The sequence below is a fragment of the Aphanomyces astaci genome (genome assembly GCF_000520075.1).
Source record: "Aphanomyces astaci strain APO3 unplaced genomic scaffold supercont1.28, whole genome shotgun sequence".
Taxonomy (NCBI): domain Eukaryota; phylum Oomycota; class Saprolegniomycetes; order Saprolegniales; family Verrucalvaceae; genus Aphanomyces; species Aphanomyces astaci.
This window is the reverse complement of record NW_009798291.1, coordinates 523,440-537,462: the sequence shown is the minus strand read 5'-3', so window position 1 is coordinate 537,462 and position 14,023 is coordinate 523,440. Positions and strand designations below refer to the sequence as shown.

Sequence of the window (14,023 nt, the reverse complement as noted above, 5' to 3'; positions counted from 1 at the left end):
GATCGATCCGACTCCTCCAGCGCCGTTGAGGATGAGCACCGATGCATTTTTCTTGGTCGAAGTGGTAGCGGCACCAGCTGATGAAGTCGGAACTCCAAGGCGATGGAACAAGGCTTCCCATGCGGTGATGCTGGTCAGTGGCAAGGCCGCCGCATCCGCAAAGCTGAGCGAGGCGGGTTTGCGTCCCACAATGCGCTCGTCAACGGCGTGGTACTCGGCATTGGTACCGTTGCGCGTCCACGTTCCGGCGTAGAAGACTTCGTCTCCAACTTTGAAGAGGGACGCGTCCGATCCCACGGCAACAACCACGCCGGCGGCATCGTAACCAAGGATCTTAGGGGCCGTTAAAGGCGCTTGTCCGCTGGGAGACCGGATCTTGTAGTCTACGGGGTTGACAGACACGGCATGGACGTGGACTAGCAGGTCGTGGCCAGCAATGGTGGGCACTGGAACGACAAGGTCGACGAGGGAGGCGGGGTCATCGATGGGCAAGTGAGCGTGGAGTCCCACGGCGCGCATGGTAGAAGGGATGGAAGGAGCAGACATGATCTTCACGAGGACAGTTGTCGAATGACATGAATAAGATCGAGGGTGAACTTTGTGAAATACTTCGCGTTTTTATCTCCATAATAAACCCAGTTTTTGAATTGGCGTTTTAACTGGTATTATTAATATGGTGCACGTCATCTATAAACTACCAACTTTTCTCAAAATTTTCTGACTTCTAGAAGAAATTCTACGTCTCAGATTCAAATTTTGTGATGAATTGGTCCAGCAATAGATATTTAACCTAGCGGTATTTTACATGGGCGCTTGGATAAGTTACTGTTGTGTTTATGTGGTAGGTCCCCATGCTGTCTTCGTCAAGAAAAAACAATATGTCTAAACGATTTATGCTAGCTTTGTATTATTGTCGAGATCTCCGTCCCCAGAGTACATACCGGAGTGTCTGTTGTCTTGTGGAACTGACTGAACCTGTTGGCTGATCATTGGCGTTTTATTTATAAAACGTATTACGTTTAAAACTCTAGTCAGAGTTTATGATACAGTAAACTGCATCTGATTGGCAATTTTTCAGTTGCATCACGTAAACGCAACAATTCAATTGGCCAATCGAAGATATGGTTTGACTTGCACTCGTGTTTACTGTTTGGTGGCGTAGTCAGGACGACACTCCAGTGTGCGTGGCCGTTAGGTAAGACGTTCACTTTTGTCCATTGGTATAATACAAGGGGATCGCCCTTGTAACCCCCCCCCACCTCAAGCATTACACGAGTAACGTTAATTCAATCTTTGACAACAAATTCGCACGTGAGTGTATTCTCGCCCGCGTGGACCGCTTGAAATTGAGCGAATCCCAGCAACGTCAAACATGTATACCGGACATGGTTGCTTCCCTTCACTATACAGTACCGTTACTAGTAGTTTGCAAACTGTGGCTGTGACTTCTCTTTTAATGCAACACCGCGGACGGTCACCATATTTGCAGTTGGCATCCAAGACGAGCATGGCGATGCCGTGGACATTGCAGGGCCATCAAACCTTTGATCGATCAACTACATGGGTTCCCCTTCCTAATAACACCCCCTACTGAAATGTACAGGGACTATTCGTTCCAGTTGACTCCATACAAGGCAATTTCGCCACGTTTTGGCCATATCGGACTCGCTGCATGCTGAAATTTAAGCCACCAACGCCATCCCTTCGGTCGCCACCGGGGAGCTTTATCACTTGCAAAGACGCAAACGACGCTGTACGTCTACGGTAGTACTTTGCACAGTTACCACACTCACGAATTTTGAAGTGATTTGAGCTAACTTTACAATAATATGACTCAATCCTTGAACAATATCGACTGGACAACATCAATACAGTACCCGCATGGAACGATATCCCAATGTAATGAATCCCGGAGCTGTAAAACCCTCAAGGGCAACAGGCCCATCAAAACTGAAAAATAAATGTCTGCTGTGGGATTTGAACCCACGCGTACGAATACATTACGACCTGAACGTAACCCCTTAGACCACTCGGGCAAACAGACTTCGTGAAAGTGCCAAAGAGTTATACTTTTAAATAAACGTAAAAACGAGAGCATTGGCAAATCGCTGTGACAATGGAAAACGCAAGGTCATACAAATGCACAACCACCACATCAATGAAGGGGGGGTTGGCGGATGCATGAATGTACCGTGTGTAACTAGTTATGTACCGGTTGTTAAGACAACGTTGAATAACTGCTGCGAATGTGTTACTAGTATCTTATCTCTGGCTTACATGACGTAGCTCGAAGCGTACGTACTCCTGTAGTAGTAGTACTCTGGTGGAGACTTGGTTAAACTTTAGTTACTCCTGTGGTTGAGATTTTGCATTCGATTCGCATGCTGTGCCTGTGGCAATACATTTCTTCACGCTGTAGCGCTGGTGAGTCACTTGGAAATCGTACAACACTTCAATAAGAGCCATCCCTTCGCAGTAGTCCATGGATTGTAGAAGGTTGGCCAACACGCAATGCACTTCGTTTAAGCAATACGAGGACCGACTCAGCAGGCGCAAAAGAGCTGCCTTTGCATACGACTGAACGATGCTATCGCTGGCGATCAGTAGCGCAGTGAGGACTGGCACGGCTGTGGCCAAGGCTGGAGTGCCTTCCAGGTACGGATGCCGCACAAGTCGGTACATCACCTTGCATGCAGGTCGAACAACCTTGACATTGTCGCCTTTCATGTACCCCAAGAGGGCGGGAAATAGGTTGGTCGTGACAAACATGTCGTGAAACATGGCATATGATTCGCCCACGAGTAGGCCCAGACATTTGACCGCTTTGATTTGCACTTGAGGGGGACACTTGGGCGCCATCACGCGCTCCAACGCGACCAAGATCTTTGCTTGTTGAAGGGGGCGATAGTAGCGAGGCTTGGCCACGTGCGATAGAATCGTCAGGGCGTCGTCTAATACGATCTCGTCTTGAGATTCCATCAGCCCCTGAACAAGCAGTCGAAAGCTACAGTTGGAGCCAGCAAATTGGGAACAAAATACGTCGTCGCCATGGTCCAACAATTGTCGAACCCACGAGACGATGCGATCACATTGTCCGCCTGCGATGTCGTGGAAGGCGATGGTATCGGCCAGGCAACTGGAGTGCACCAGCGCGGCCTGGCTTTCACTTGAGAGGTTAGGCCAGCTCAACAACGACCAAACCAGGGATTGCATGGGGGTGAATAAATCTTCTCCTGCCAGTTGAAGCCACATAACAAGGCGATCCATGTGGCGGGGGTGTAGGAACCCAATCAACTGCATTGTCAAAGGCGCCGCTCGGTGATGGGGACGAATGCCGTCTCGACGGGGGTGCTGATACCATTGCAGAAGCAAAATCAACTCAGGAGGCGACACATACTGCAGGATATGACCTTGTTCAACATGCTTACACACAAAGCCCCACAAGCGCTGAATGGTAGAAGTAGGCTTCGCCGAAAACGTGCCTTGGGTTTCCCATCGACACAACATGACAACCACATTGTCCAAACTCCACGTGGGGGCGAGCCAATTCGAAGGGGGTTGTTCGCTGAGCAGCAGGTGAACTATTTCAAAGCACACACCAACGTTGTCGGGGGAAAGTGCAGGCAAGTCCTGCGCCAAGCATCCTGCCAGACACCCCACAACCGCTAACATTTCTGGACGAGTGAGCAGTTCCAGCGTTTCTTCACACACAAGACCGAGCCACGGCAAGATGCTTTCGGCAAGGGTGCGAGATGCCTCGGTGAGTTGGGCCAACAACGTGAGGGCTGTCAAAACACACGGCGTCGCAGCCTTCTCCCCTTCCTCGTTGCTTCTCTGGTCCAGGCCAGACTGAATCTGGCGCACAACAAACTCAACACCAACGCTGTCGGCAACGAGGTTGGCGGCCAAGTGTCGAAGGGTCTTGGTCGATTCCACGTTGGCCTTCACCGTGTCAAGGTAAGACGAATCCGCACCGTAGCAGCACTTGGCAGATTGGTCACAAGCGGCCACGAGGTTTGGCGAGTGAACCAATTGCACCAGAACCGTCGAGGCAGCCACAGAAATGGTAAAGTCTGTGTGACCAAGCAATGCGCACAACACATACATTCGTTCTCCCTCGTCGTCGGCAACAAAGTTGGACAACGCCACCGCTTCCGTTGACGACGTCATGAACTTGTGGCACGCGTGCAATGCCTGCAGCAGCACGTCGAATTCCAATTCGTCGCGTAACAGTTCAAACAATGCTGCGAAATCGCTGGGCACGATGATACTCGCGTTGTCTTGGTGGCTGTCATGCAATGGCTGGTCCTTGATGGACTGCATCCAAGCATCTTCTGGCGCCGCTCGAGTCGCCGATCTGCTTGCCACATTGTTGTTAGCTCGGTCGTTCTGCGCGACAAACGTCATTGCGCTTGCGGTCGTGGCCACAGTGTGTCAATGCCATTCTTGTAACGGCGAAGATACCATGTATGGGACGAGGTGTGTCAATGGTCTATTTATAGATTTGTTATTAGCTTTTGAATACCACGGTACTAGTACATTACTACTAGTACGTCCTAGTGTAGTGTAGTACTGTACGTACGTAGTTCATCAACACGCTACGTATACAGTATGTGTCGAACTAGTAGTACTAACGTTTTGTAGTATTCCAAGAACGACTAACTACATGGTCAATTATCGGACCAGGCAGGCAGGCAGGTGGGGGCATAATTGGTGTTACCTTGAGGATATCATCTCTACGCTTAGTATGTAGTCCTCGATTAGCACCAGTCGCATCGACCAGCCACCGACCCCCCCCGTCGTCGGTTAATTATCCCACCACAAACTCACAGAGAAACTTACGGCCAGCGATCGGATGTAGTGCCAGCATTTGGGTGGAATGTACAACATCTCGCCCGGTCCGAGCACGCCTTCCCAGTAGGGTGCATCCCCAAACTTCGGGAACTTGACGTTTTGGTCTGGTGCCTCCACTTGAACTTGGCTGGTGTTAGAGAGGAGTCCCGGGACCGGATACAGCAAGTCGGACAAGGCGGCAGCGTACAGTCGAACGTACTTGGAGCCGACAACTTGGCAGAGTAAGTTTTGAGCTGGGTCGAAATGCAGGGGCGAGATCGTGTTGGGGGGGCCAAACCAGGCGTTAATCACCACATCCTGCACGTCCTCGTCGTAGTCGTCGTTTGAATCACACACGTCGCGGACACTGAGTGTACAATAGTCGGGGATGACAATATCGCTTCGAAGTTGGGGAATCTACTTACTCGTTTAGTCTATATGAACCCTAAACAAGTCGAAACACAAACAATGCGAGTAAGAACTAACATACCTGCTCAAACAAGGCGTGCTGGGCCAAGTATCCCGTCGGAGGAGCAGCAGCATCGTTACTACTACTACTACTACTACTAGTAGTAGTAGGTGGGGGGGTACTAGTCACGGGCTTCAAAATGTGCTGATCGATGAATGCATCCAGTGTCATTAGTGTTTGGGACCAGTTGTCCTCGAGGTAGCTTGACCCAATCTAAGCAATACCACAACGTCAAAGTGATGTGAGAACTTGGAAACGTCACTTTGCACTTTAACCAAGTGAACTTACTTCAATGGGAACTGAGCGTCGCCCGGCCACTTGACGAAGGTAGTTCAAGTTGGCCCACTGCCGCTGTCCGCCGTGCGTCTTGCCTAAAGCTGGCCACTGGTCCATGGCCCCTGTTGAAACACTTAGATGGCACATAGGTGGCGGTGGTGGTACCAGTGATGATCACGGGCTCATTCGAATGCATGTACGACGTCAGGAACGCGTTCATGGACGGAGCGTCCACGCGTGCCAAGGGTGTGCATAGTGGATTGTCTGGAGTCAGATGTGGTGGAATGGGCGATGAGGGCACACCGATTTCTGTTTTCTGTTTCTTGATCGGTGGACTGTTGTCGGCGACAAGGGAGGAAGCGGTGTTCATCTCAGCGACTACGGTGGCCATGATGGCGTGGAGTTGTCGGCCATATGGACCTGCCATCAGCAGCCCCGTATCCAAGATTTCGATAGCTGCTGCAAGGTGGTGGCTTCGAGAGAGGTCGTCGACCACTGGCTTGTGGAGATATGAAGTTGCCAACAGTTCGCAAGCACAGGCAAAGCGCTGCCGCCATTCAATGTCCACATCGCTCCACTTTCCTAGATGGAGACGGTCGCATATCCGATGGACACTCTCTTCTGCTAGCTTCTCTGCGCGTTCCCAATCTCCATTGTCCGCCGCTGCCCGCGCCTTCTCGAGCAGCACCACTTCCACCTGCATCCAATTTGATGATTTATCCGGAGTGGATCAGTTTTATCCGGTATTGTACGGCTGTTTTGGTGTGTTGATGCAACACCAACTTTGAGCACCAACATGCTTCGCCTTCCGGCTCCGGTAGGCGCTGCCGTTGTGGTTGGCATGGGAATCGCTTGGTATGCGGCTTACACTCTACCTGTGCAATTTTCGTGTGTGTTTGCTGCGTCGGCGTTTGCATGCATTGAGTTTACATGGTATGCCAACACCACCGAGTTGGAAAACGGAGACCTGAGGTTCACCCCGTTCCAACCAACGTGCCGCGCGGGCCACACAACATGGGCGCAGTTTTGGGTACGATGAACTAGTATGCATGGCTGATGCAGCGTTCCATCATTTATCTTGTTTGTAGGCCAATGTGGTGTATACACCGGTGCTATTGTATGCGTACCGTGCAGTCGTGCCGTCGGCAGTCCTTCGCGTCCTCTTATTCCCGTGCAACATTTGGCTCTTGGAGATACTGGAAGGGTACACTCTCATGCTTCTCTTTGGCCGGAACATCGCGTGGACGTACACAACGAGCGATGCATATTGCCACGGCAACATCCGCCTCGGGTTCTGGAAGCTCTGGCTGGTCTTGGGCCTCGTGTTAGAATGCGGCGGGTATCGAGCGTTAGATGCACTGGGCCAAGTGTGTGCTTCAACTCTGCCTCTAGAAGGTGTAGTACTTGGCTTTGGTGTTGCTACAGTCATGTGCAAGTAGTGCCGTAGGCAATATACTAATACGTTTAACTTTTCCGAATTACTAGTATTAATGATAGTAAAGAAACTGGATTCTACCACCATTACAGTGTACTGTTCACAGTCCGCGACAGCACCGAGGGAGCTTAAGCTGGCATTCATTGAAAAATTATCGGTTTTTCCTGTATTTTACACTATAGGATGCATAATAAAAAACTGACTTTGAAGTAGTATGTGTTACAGAAACTGCGATCACAAGATGCATACTATACGTATACTACACTAGTACGTATACTATACGTACAGTATTTATTATACATGTGTGTATGCTGTGAACTGCAAAGACAATCAATAGGGTTATTTTACTGTTAGCATGTACTCACACGTTACAAGTGTGACGAGTTGGACTCTGCGATGTGTGGACATGGTTGAGTTTGTAGCCACATATCCATTCTACAGCCGTATATATAAGGACTGATTTATTGGTTCTATCATTATCACTGTCCTAAATTTTCCCGTATCCGGATCACAACGAGTACTTCGTACTACTATAGTAGTTAGTATACATGAACTGACGATATATTGCACTATTAATAGTAACCGACTCTTCCCGAATTTCGATGGACAAAACTAGCTCAGTGTGACCGCGCTGCACCATTCGTCGATTATATGCACCTCTCAAGAGAACTCAGTACGTACCCGTATTAGTAGCGATAAACTCCGGGGTACACCATGTAAGCACCTATCAGTATGTACTACCGGTGGTATGATGCGGCCTCGACAGGTTTCTAAGCCACTCAAGCGTTATTGGTATTATCGATTTTCTTAAATGCTACTACCATCTGATTGGATTGTAGCCAATCAGTAACAAGTAATTTCGAATTGACCAATGGGAGAGATTGATGCTCGGGGTCGGGAAATTCATACGAATCTCCAATACAGTAACTTACTGACGGTACGGTACACCATTTGCGGTTAACGTATCCTCGTACTATTAATAGTAACTATATTTCATGGAATCCCACAGTGTTCCGTTTACTACAGTATGTTGATTTCGCTCATTATATTTCGTGGTTCACTTATTGTGAATTGGCAAATATTTCGTGCAACGACCACTATGGCAGTGACGTAAAAAATCATTTCGTGCCTGTTCCAAGTAGAATTGGAAAAAAACGAAAAATGTGGTGACAAAATATTTCATCCCATTTTCTACCCATTCTATGACCATGATTGACTGGACATAAATCATTAGACTAAGATGCATGCTGATTGGCCAATAACACAGTATTATCGGCGATGCACAGAAAGGTGTGGCGGGTGCAGCGCAGGTGGCGCGTGAACCATCCATCGTATGTGCCGTCGGACTTGACTTGCTGCCACGTGGTACTGGGTACGACAACAGTGGTGATGGCAGGGGCGCGGTTGCTACGTCCGTCGATCGAAAGGCGGCGCCAACGGCAGCAACTACACGGCAGTGGTCGAGTCCATGATGTCAAATTGAAAAGTTGGAATGGGATTGGGATCAATGATTGGATAGTGGGCATCCATTATTAGCCAGTCATTGGCGAAATAGCTGAGGTGCCCAAAATGGGATGAATTGGGGTCATGTACCCCATTTTGAAAAATGGATTTTGGAATGAGTTGGGGAGCGTTTTGATTGGATAATGCCCATATTGAAAAGTAATTGGAACAGGCTCTTAACGTTTTGGTTTTTGGGTTTAACTACATTAATTGTACGTTAAATAATAAAACCTACACTCTTCGATTTGGCCAGTTGGAAGTTTTTAGATGACGTGCATCATAGAATTTCAATGCCCTTACAAATTCATACTTCAAGATAAAAATATTATCCTAAATTGGTTATCAAAATGTGAGTTGGGTAATCGCCAATACTATGTGAGTATATCAGCAACCCTGTGAGCGCACTTAACAAAGAATCGCACTTAACAAATATTACACTGTAAATTTAGACATACTACAGTAGTCCACGAAGGCTTAGCCTGAGTGAAATTCCATTCCAAGAGCAAGACTCATGGTGGCGTTGTTGAATTGAAAGTGAATATTGTCTGCATAACTGAGAGATTCTGTGCCAATCAATCTTGCTCCAACAATTTGTGGTTTTGTCCAAAGATTGGATTTACAATGTAATACTTGTTAAGTGCGATAGTAAAGTGCGCTTACATTTTGGCGAAGATTTCACATTTATGGCGAAGGTTTGCTGATGTACTCACTCACATATTGGCGATTACAGTACCCCACCCACCTTGAATGATCGATCAGTAGAAGTTTTCCGCCAATGAAATAGATGCAATATGTTGTATACAGATTATGATTGGCAGGTATCCACCAATTATATCTATGCATTTAGATGCACCATCTGGCATTACTTTGATTAACTAAATATATTTGTCTGTTGACTCGCATTGGCCCTACCAAATGTACTACTACTGTATGTAGTAAGTTAGTACAATCCTACTATAATAGTACTTTATTAACAGTAAAACACAACATTTTAGACACATAAAGCGGTACAGGAACAAGGTCGGGATTCCCAATCTTGTGACATGGAGGCGAATTTGAAAAGGCAGCTTGGGACTTCAACTTCAATGGGTCAAGAACACTGCTTGCAGTGACTGTAACGTAACAGAATGGATGCGAATTATAATGGTCGTTTCCACGAATACTTTAAAGTTATATATTATTGATGTTTTGCAAATCCTATGAATCAACCACGAAATATAATGAGCGAAATCAATACAACGTCACCCGCGGAAATTAACAGCAAACGTAACACTGCGAACTTAAATGGTATTCCACGAGATATTTTTCGAAAATAACCGCAAAATGGTGTAATAACATAATTCTGACGGAGTATAGAATAATTCCCTCGTAACTGTAAACCATATCACTGTTGTAGGGGTTAATTGCATCAGCAGAGGTTAGCTTTCGCTAACCAGTGAGATGCATTTAACCCCTATTAATAGTAAGTGGTGATATGGTCAGAGCATACAAAGCCCCATGTAATTTACTGTAACTCGCCAATGGCAGTGTTTTCTGAGAAAAATATCAGTGGTAGTACACTGTTTACTAGTACAGTTAATGAGGGAGTTGTACCGGTACTGTAATGTATCCTGGCAAGGCAAAGTGTTTCCGAGAAGAACGAGGGTACTGTACTACAATAATGTGGACCAGTACTACGTATTAATGGTACTAGTATTGAATAGTACGGTGCACGTTTCACTTCGCATGTACTGGTAAGCTAACGTACCAAACTCCAAATACCTGTCACCCGCTCTCATTGTGTGGCGAGTGGCCCATGCACTCCGCTACTACTTGCTTAGTTACACCAGCCCGGTACCTACCGGTACCAGCAGGTCCGTGGCATTATATTTCGTGCCTCATTGGAATATGTTTCTATGGGATTTCGTGTTGAGGCATAGTACACGTCTCCAACACAAAATCTGTTGCAGGTGATTGGTTCAAAAATTCAGTGTGCTTGTTTTCTACCAATCATGGATCGTGGTACGGACACCAAGTTGTCACGGAGCGGCGCCCATACGTACATATGTGAGTTGCGGGGACATTTCAAAGATTGACCGATGTCGAAACAGCTGATGGATGCTGAGTAGACGTTTGAAACAGCAGTGTCACACTCACATTCCAAAGTTTGGACACGACCTACCCAAACTCACTTTTCAACTTGATGGCATCTTCAACAGGAGCAGCAGCAGCAGCAGCCCCTGGCTCCGCTGCGATGGAGGCAGCGAAGCCCAATGGCTACACGCGCACGCTGCTTTGGAAGAATGTCCGGCTGAAGCGAAAACACCCCATCAAGACACTGTTCGAGGTGGTGCTGCCCATCGCCCTCCTTGCCCTGCTGGGGTACTTGAAATCCCAAATTACCGACACAACTCGAGGCACGGGGTGGGCAACCTGGTTCGGTCCGTCGGACCCTTTGTATCGCGGATCCAGCCCCAACACGAATTACGTTCAAACTGAGGCGACCATGACTGGGCTCCTTCTGGACCTCGGGTCGAACAAAAATGGCTACGGAGGTGACCCAGCTGTGTCCACAACCTGTCGCAATGCGTCTTTGGCTGGTCACATCAGTACCAACCCCACGTCTCCGTATGCGTGGCCACCTCGATGCCAGTCGTTGGGGCTGCCCAGAAAGATCGCCATCGTGCCCGACAACACGTTCACGAGGCAGTACTTTGCCGAGGCTGTGGGCCAATGGTACCCTCGTGTGGAATTGACATCCAACATCGCAGTACCGTCGTTTGCCGATTCGGTAGTGTTTTTCCCCAACGAACAAGCGTTGGAGGATTCTATTACAGGTACACAACTATACCTACCTATACTCTATAGACTAGCATCTGACCTTACATTTGATTTGTAGATGGGCGATATGGTGTGACGTTCGACTCGCCTCCGTTGGCAGCGGCGATCGTGTTCACGACGATGCCATCGACGCTGGGTACTCCTGGGAACATTGAGTACTCTCTTCGCTTCAACACGACCACCGGCAGCTTTGGATACAATGTCGTGCCTCGTACTTCTGGGGATGTAGTGGACTTGCTCCAGCGTGGCCTCGATCCCGACGCCCACAGAGCATACGCCCGTGAGGGGTTCTACACCCTCCAGACCCTCGTCACACGCTTTGCCACGTGTGTGCCCGACTGGAAGGATGGCAAAACCACAGGCACTTGCACCATGCCGAACGCTGTCGCAGCCGCCACCCCTCAAGTGGATGCGATGCTGCTGCAGCAAGTGTTCAACGACACCCGTTTGGCCTCTACGTTTTCTACTTCGACTACGTACTATTCCTCGTACACGTTCACAACCAACATCTCTAAGTCAGCATACGAACCCTTGATCAAGCCCCTTCGGCTGCTCCCCCAAGCCACGGGCGGGGGCCTCGTGTTTCCGTTCCCCGTGATGGGGTTCACCGTTTCCCCCTTCTTCGAGGCCGTGGACTACATCTTTGGCATTGTGTTTGTGCTGTCGTACATCCAATGCTTGTCTGCGATTCTAGTTGCGCTCATCTCGGAAAAAGAGACCAAGACCCGCGAACTGCTTAAGATTCTGGGCGTGCCGGACGTGGCCATCGTCGGCAGCTGGTACATCACGTACGGCGTCATGCTGTTTGTGGCGTCGTTGGTGCAGGCGGGGGTGGCCAGCGCTGTCCTTTTCAATCACTCGAGCGTGGTGCTCTTGTTCTTGTTCTTTTGGCTCTTCTCGTGCAGCTTGCTCGCGTATGCGTACATGGTCAGTGCGATCTTCTCCAAGGCCAAAGTGGGGGCGTATCTGGGCGTGATTGGGTTCTTGCTCATGTACGTCGTGTCCACGGCATTCACCAACGAATCGACCGCCGCGTCCAAGGTCTTGGCGTCGCTCTTATCCCCCGTGGCACTAGTGTTTGGGGTTAACAACTTGGCCGCATCCGAAACCAACGGCGTGGGTATTACCTTCGACAACGTGAATGAATCCATCAAGAGCTACAAGTTCTCGACGGCGTTGGTCCTCCTCTTGGTCGACTCGGTAGTGTACACTGTGCTGGGTCTGTACCTTGAACGCGTTGTGCCGAAAGACTATGGCGTGACTGAGGCATGGTACTTCCCCGTGTCTCCCAGTTATTGGCGCCGATCGTCCAAGCAGCCATCCTCGCGTCACGACGACAGAGTTGAAGGGGGGGCTGTCGTGCTGAACGTGGACGTCAACAGTAGTGCCATTGAAGCTGTGGGGATGGAGCTCAAGCAGCAAGAAGTGTCGGGCGACGCGCTGCAGATCCGAAACTTGCGCAAGGTGTTCCCTGGCCCCGACGGCGGCAAAGTCGCGGTGAAAGGTCTCAACTTAACCATGTACAAGAACCAAATCACGTGCTTGCTGGGCCACAACGGAGCGGGGAAAACGACTCTGATTTCCATGTTGACGGGCATGATCTCCATCTCGGGGGGCGACGCCACCGTGAACGGCCTGTCGCTGACCGATGACATGGCAGTGATCCGTCGGTCCATGGGCGTTTGTCCCCAGCACGACGTCTTGTACGCGGAGCTGACTGTAGAAGAGCACTTGGTCCTGTACAGCAAGATCAAGGGCTTTTCTGGTCAAGCTATGTTGGACCAAGTGGATGCGTCAATTGCGGAGGTGGGGCTCACGGAGAAGCGCCACGCTCGGTCCAGCGACCTCTCGGGGGGGATGAAGCGCAAGCTGTCGCTGGCCATTGCCTTGCTCGGCGACAGCCAGATCGTGTTTCTGGACGAACCGACGTCCGGGATGGATCCGTACAGCCGTCGAAGCAGTTGGGAGATCATCATGAACAATCGCCAGAACCGCATCGTGGTGCTCACGACGCATTTCATGGACGAAGCCGACATCCTCGGCGACCGCATCGCCATCATGGCCGAAGGGGACCTCCGGTGCTGTGGCTCGTCCCTGTTCCTCAAGAACCGGTACGGCGCGGGGTACAACTTTTCCCTCGTCAAGACCGACACATGTGACACGAACGTGTTGCTGGCGTTCGTCAACAACCACGTCCACGGCCGCGCGAACGTGCTGAGCAACGTCGGGACGGAGATCGCGTTCCAACTGCCGCTGGACTGCGCGCCGTTGTTTGGCGGGATGTTTGCCGACCTAGACCATCACATGACGCAATTGGGCGTGGTCTCGTATGGCATTTCCGTGACGACGATGGAGGAAGTGTTTATCAAAGTGGCCGAGCTGGGCGACGAGAACCAGCAGCACACACTCGTCCACAAGACGCCTAAAGACCTCAACACTAACAGCAACATCTCTGGAAACAAACTGCCCGCGATCCCGCCCTCCGCGCTGGCGATGTTTGGCATGCAGTTTGTGGCGCTGTTCAAGAAACGTTTCCGCACCGCCAAGCGCGACAAGCGAGCCGTGATCTTTGGCGCCGTCCTCCCTGTAGTCCTCTTGATCGCGGGCATCGCGCTGCTCAAGTCGACCTTTGTGGGTAAAAACGATCCCGCCCTCCTCATGTCCACCAAGAGGGGGTACCCCCTCGG

The 14,023-nt window shown here is 49.8% G+C and overlaps 5 protein-coding genes and 1 non-coding gene across 6 annotated transcripts in view; 3 read left to right on the top strand and 3 right to left on the bottom strand.

Moving 5' to 3' along the window:
* Nucleotides 1-519, bottom strand: part of H257_10487 (hypothetical protein) — a gene marked incomplete at both ends in the record, with an annotated part of 918 nt that extends 399 nt beyond the window's left edge. The window contains one exon of the mRNA XM_009837049.1: nucleotides 13-519. Within this exon, the coding sequence (XP_009835351.1) occupies nucleotides 13-519 (507 nt within the window). The remainder of the gene's footprint in view (nucleotides 1-12) is intronic.
* A 1,443-nt stretch (nucleotides 520-1,962) lies between these two features.
* H257_10486 lies at nucleotides 1,963-2,044 on the bottom strand. The gene has a single exon. It is a non-coding gene; the product is annotated as a tRNA-Leu (tRNA).
* Nucleotides 2,045-2,241: 197 nt separating this feature from the next.
* Nucleotides 2,242-4,439, top strand: H257_10485 (hypothetical protein). The gene has a single exon (XM_009837048.1). The coding sequence runs from the start codon at nucleotides 3,322-3,324 to the stop codon at nucleotides 3,667-3,669; it is 348 nt and encodes a 115-aa protein (XP_009835350.1). The 5' UTR covers nucleotides 2,242-3,321; the 3' UTR covers nucleotides 3,670-4,439.
* Nucleotides 4,440-4,587: 148 nt separating this feature from the next.
* On the bottom strand, nucleotides 4,588-6,291 carry H257_10484 (hypothetical protein). Its single transcript, XM_009837047.1, has 4 exons — nucleotides 5,744-6,291; nucleotides 5,591-5,700; nucleotides 5,324-5,515; nucleotides 4,588-5,250 (listed from the first exon to the last, which is right to left on the bottom strand). The coding sequence occupies exons 1-4, from the start codon at nucleotides 6,279-6,281 to the stop codon at nucleotides 4,807-4,809; spliced, it is 1,284 nt and encodes a 427-aa protein (XP_009835349.1). The 5' UTR covers nucleotides 6,282-6,291; the 3' UTR covers nucleotides 4,588-4,806.
* Nucleotides 6,292-6,343: 52 nt separating this feature from the next.
* Nucleotides 6,344-7,099, top strand: H257_10483 (hypothetical protein). Its single transcript, XM_009837046.1, has 2 exons — nucleotides 6,344-6,608; nucleotides 6,667-7,099. Exons 1-2 carry the CDS (start codon nucleotides 6,375-6,377, stop codon nucleotides 7,015-7,017), a joined length of 585 nt encoding a protein of 194 aa, XP_009835348.1. The 5' UTR covers nucleotides 6,344-6,374; the 3' UTR covers nucleotides 7,018-7,099.
* A 3,606-nt stretch (nucleotides 7,100-10,705) lies between these two features.
* On the top strand, nucleotides 10,706-13,975 carry H257_10482 (hypothetical protein; the record flags this gene model as incomplete). The annotated part of the gene is made up of 3 exons (XM_009837045.1): nucleotides 10,706-11,332; nucleotides 11,395-13,855; nucleotides 13,927-13,975. The coding sequence occupies exons 1-3, from the start codon at nucleotides 10,750-10,752 to the stop codon at nucleotides 13,973-13,975; spliced, it is 3,093 nt and encodes a 1,030-aa protein (XP_009835347.1). The 5' UTR covers nucleotides 10,706-10,749.
* Between the last annotated feature and the right edge of the window lie 48 nt (nucleotides 13,976-14,023).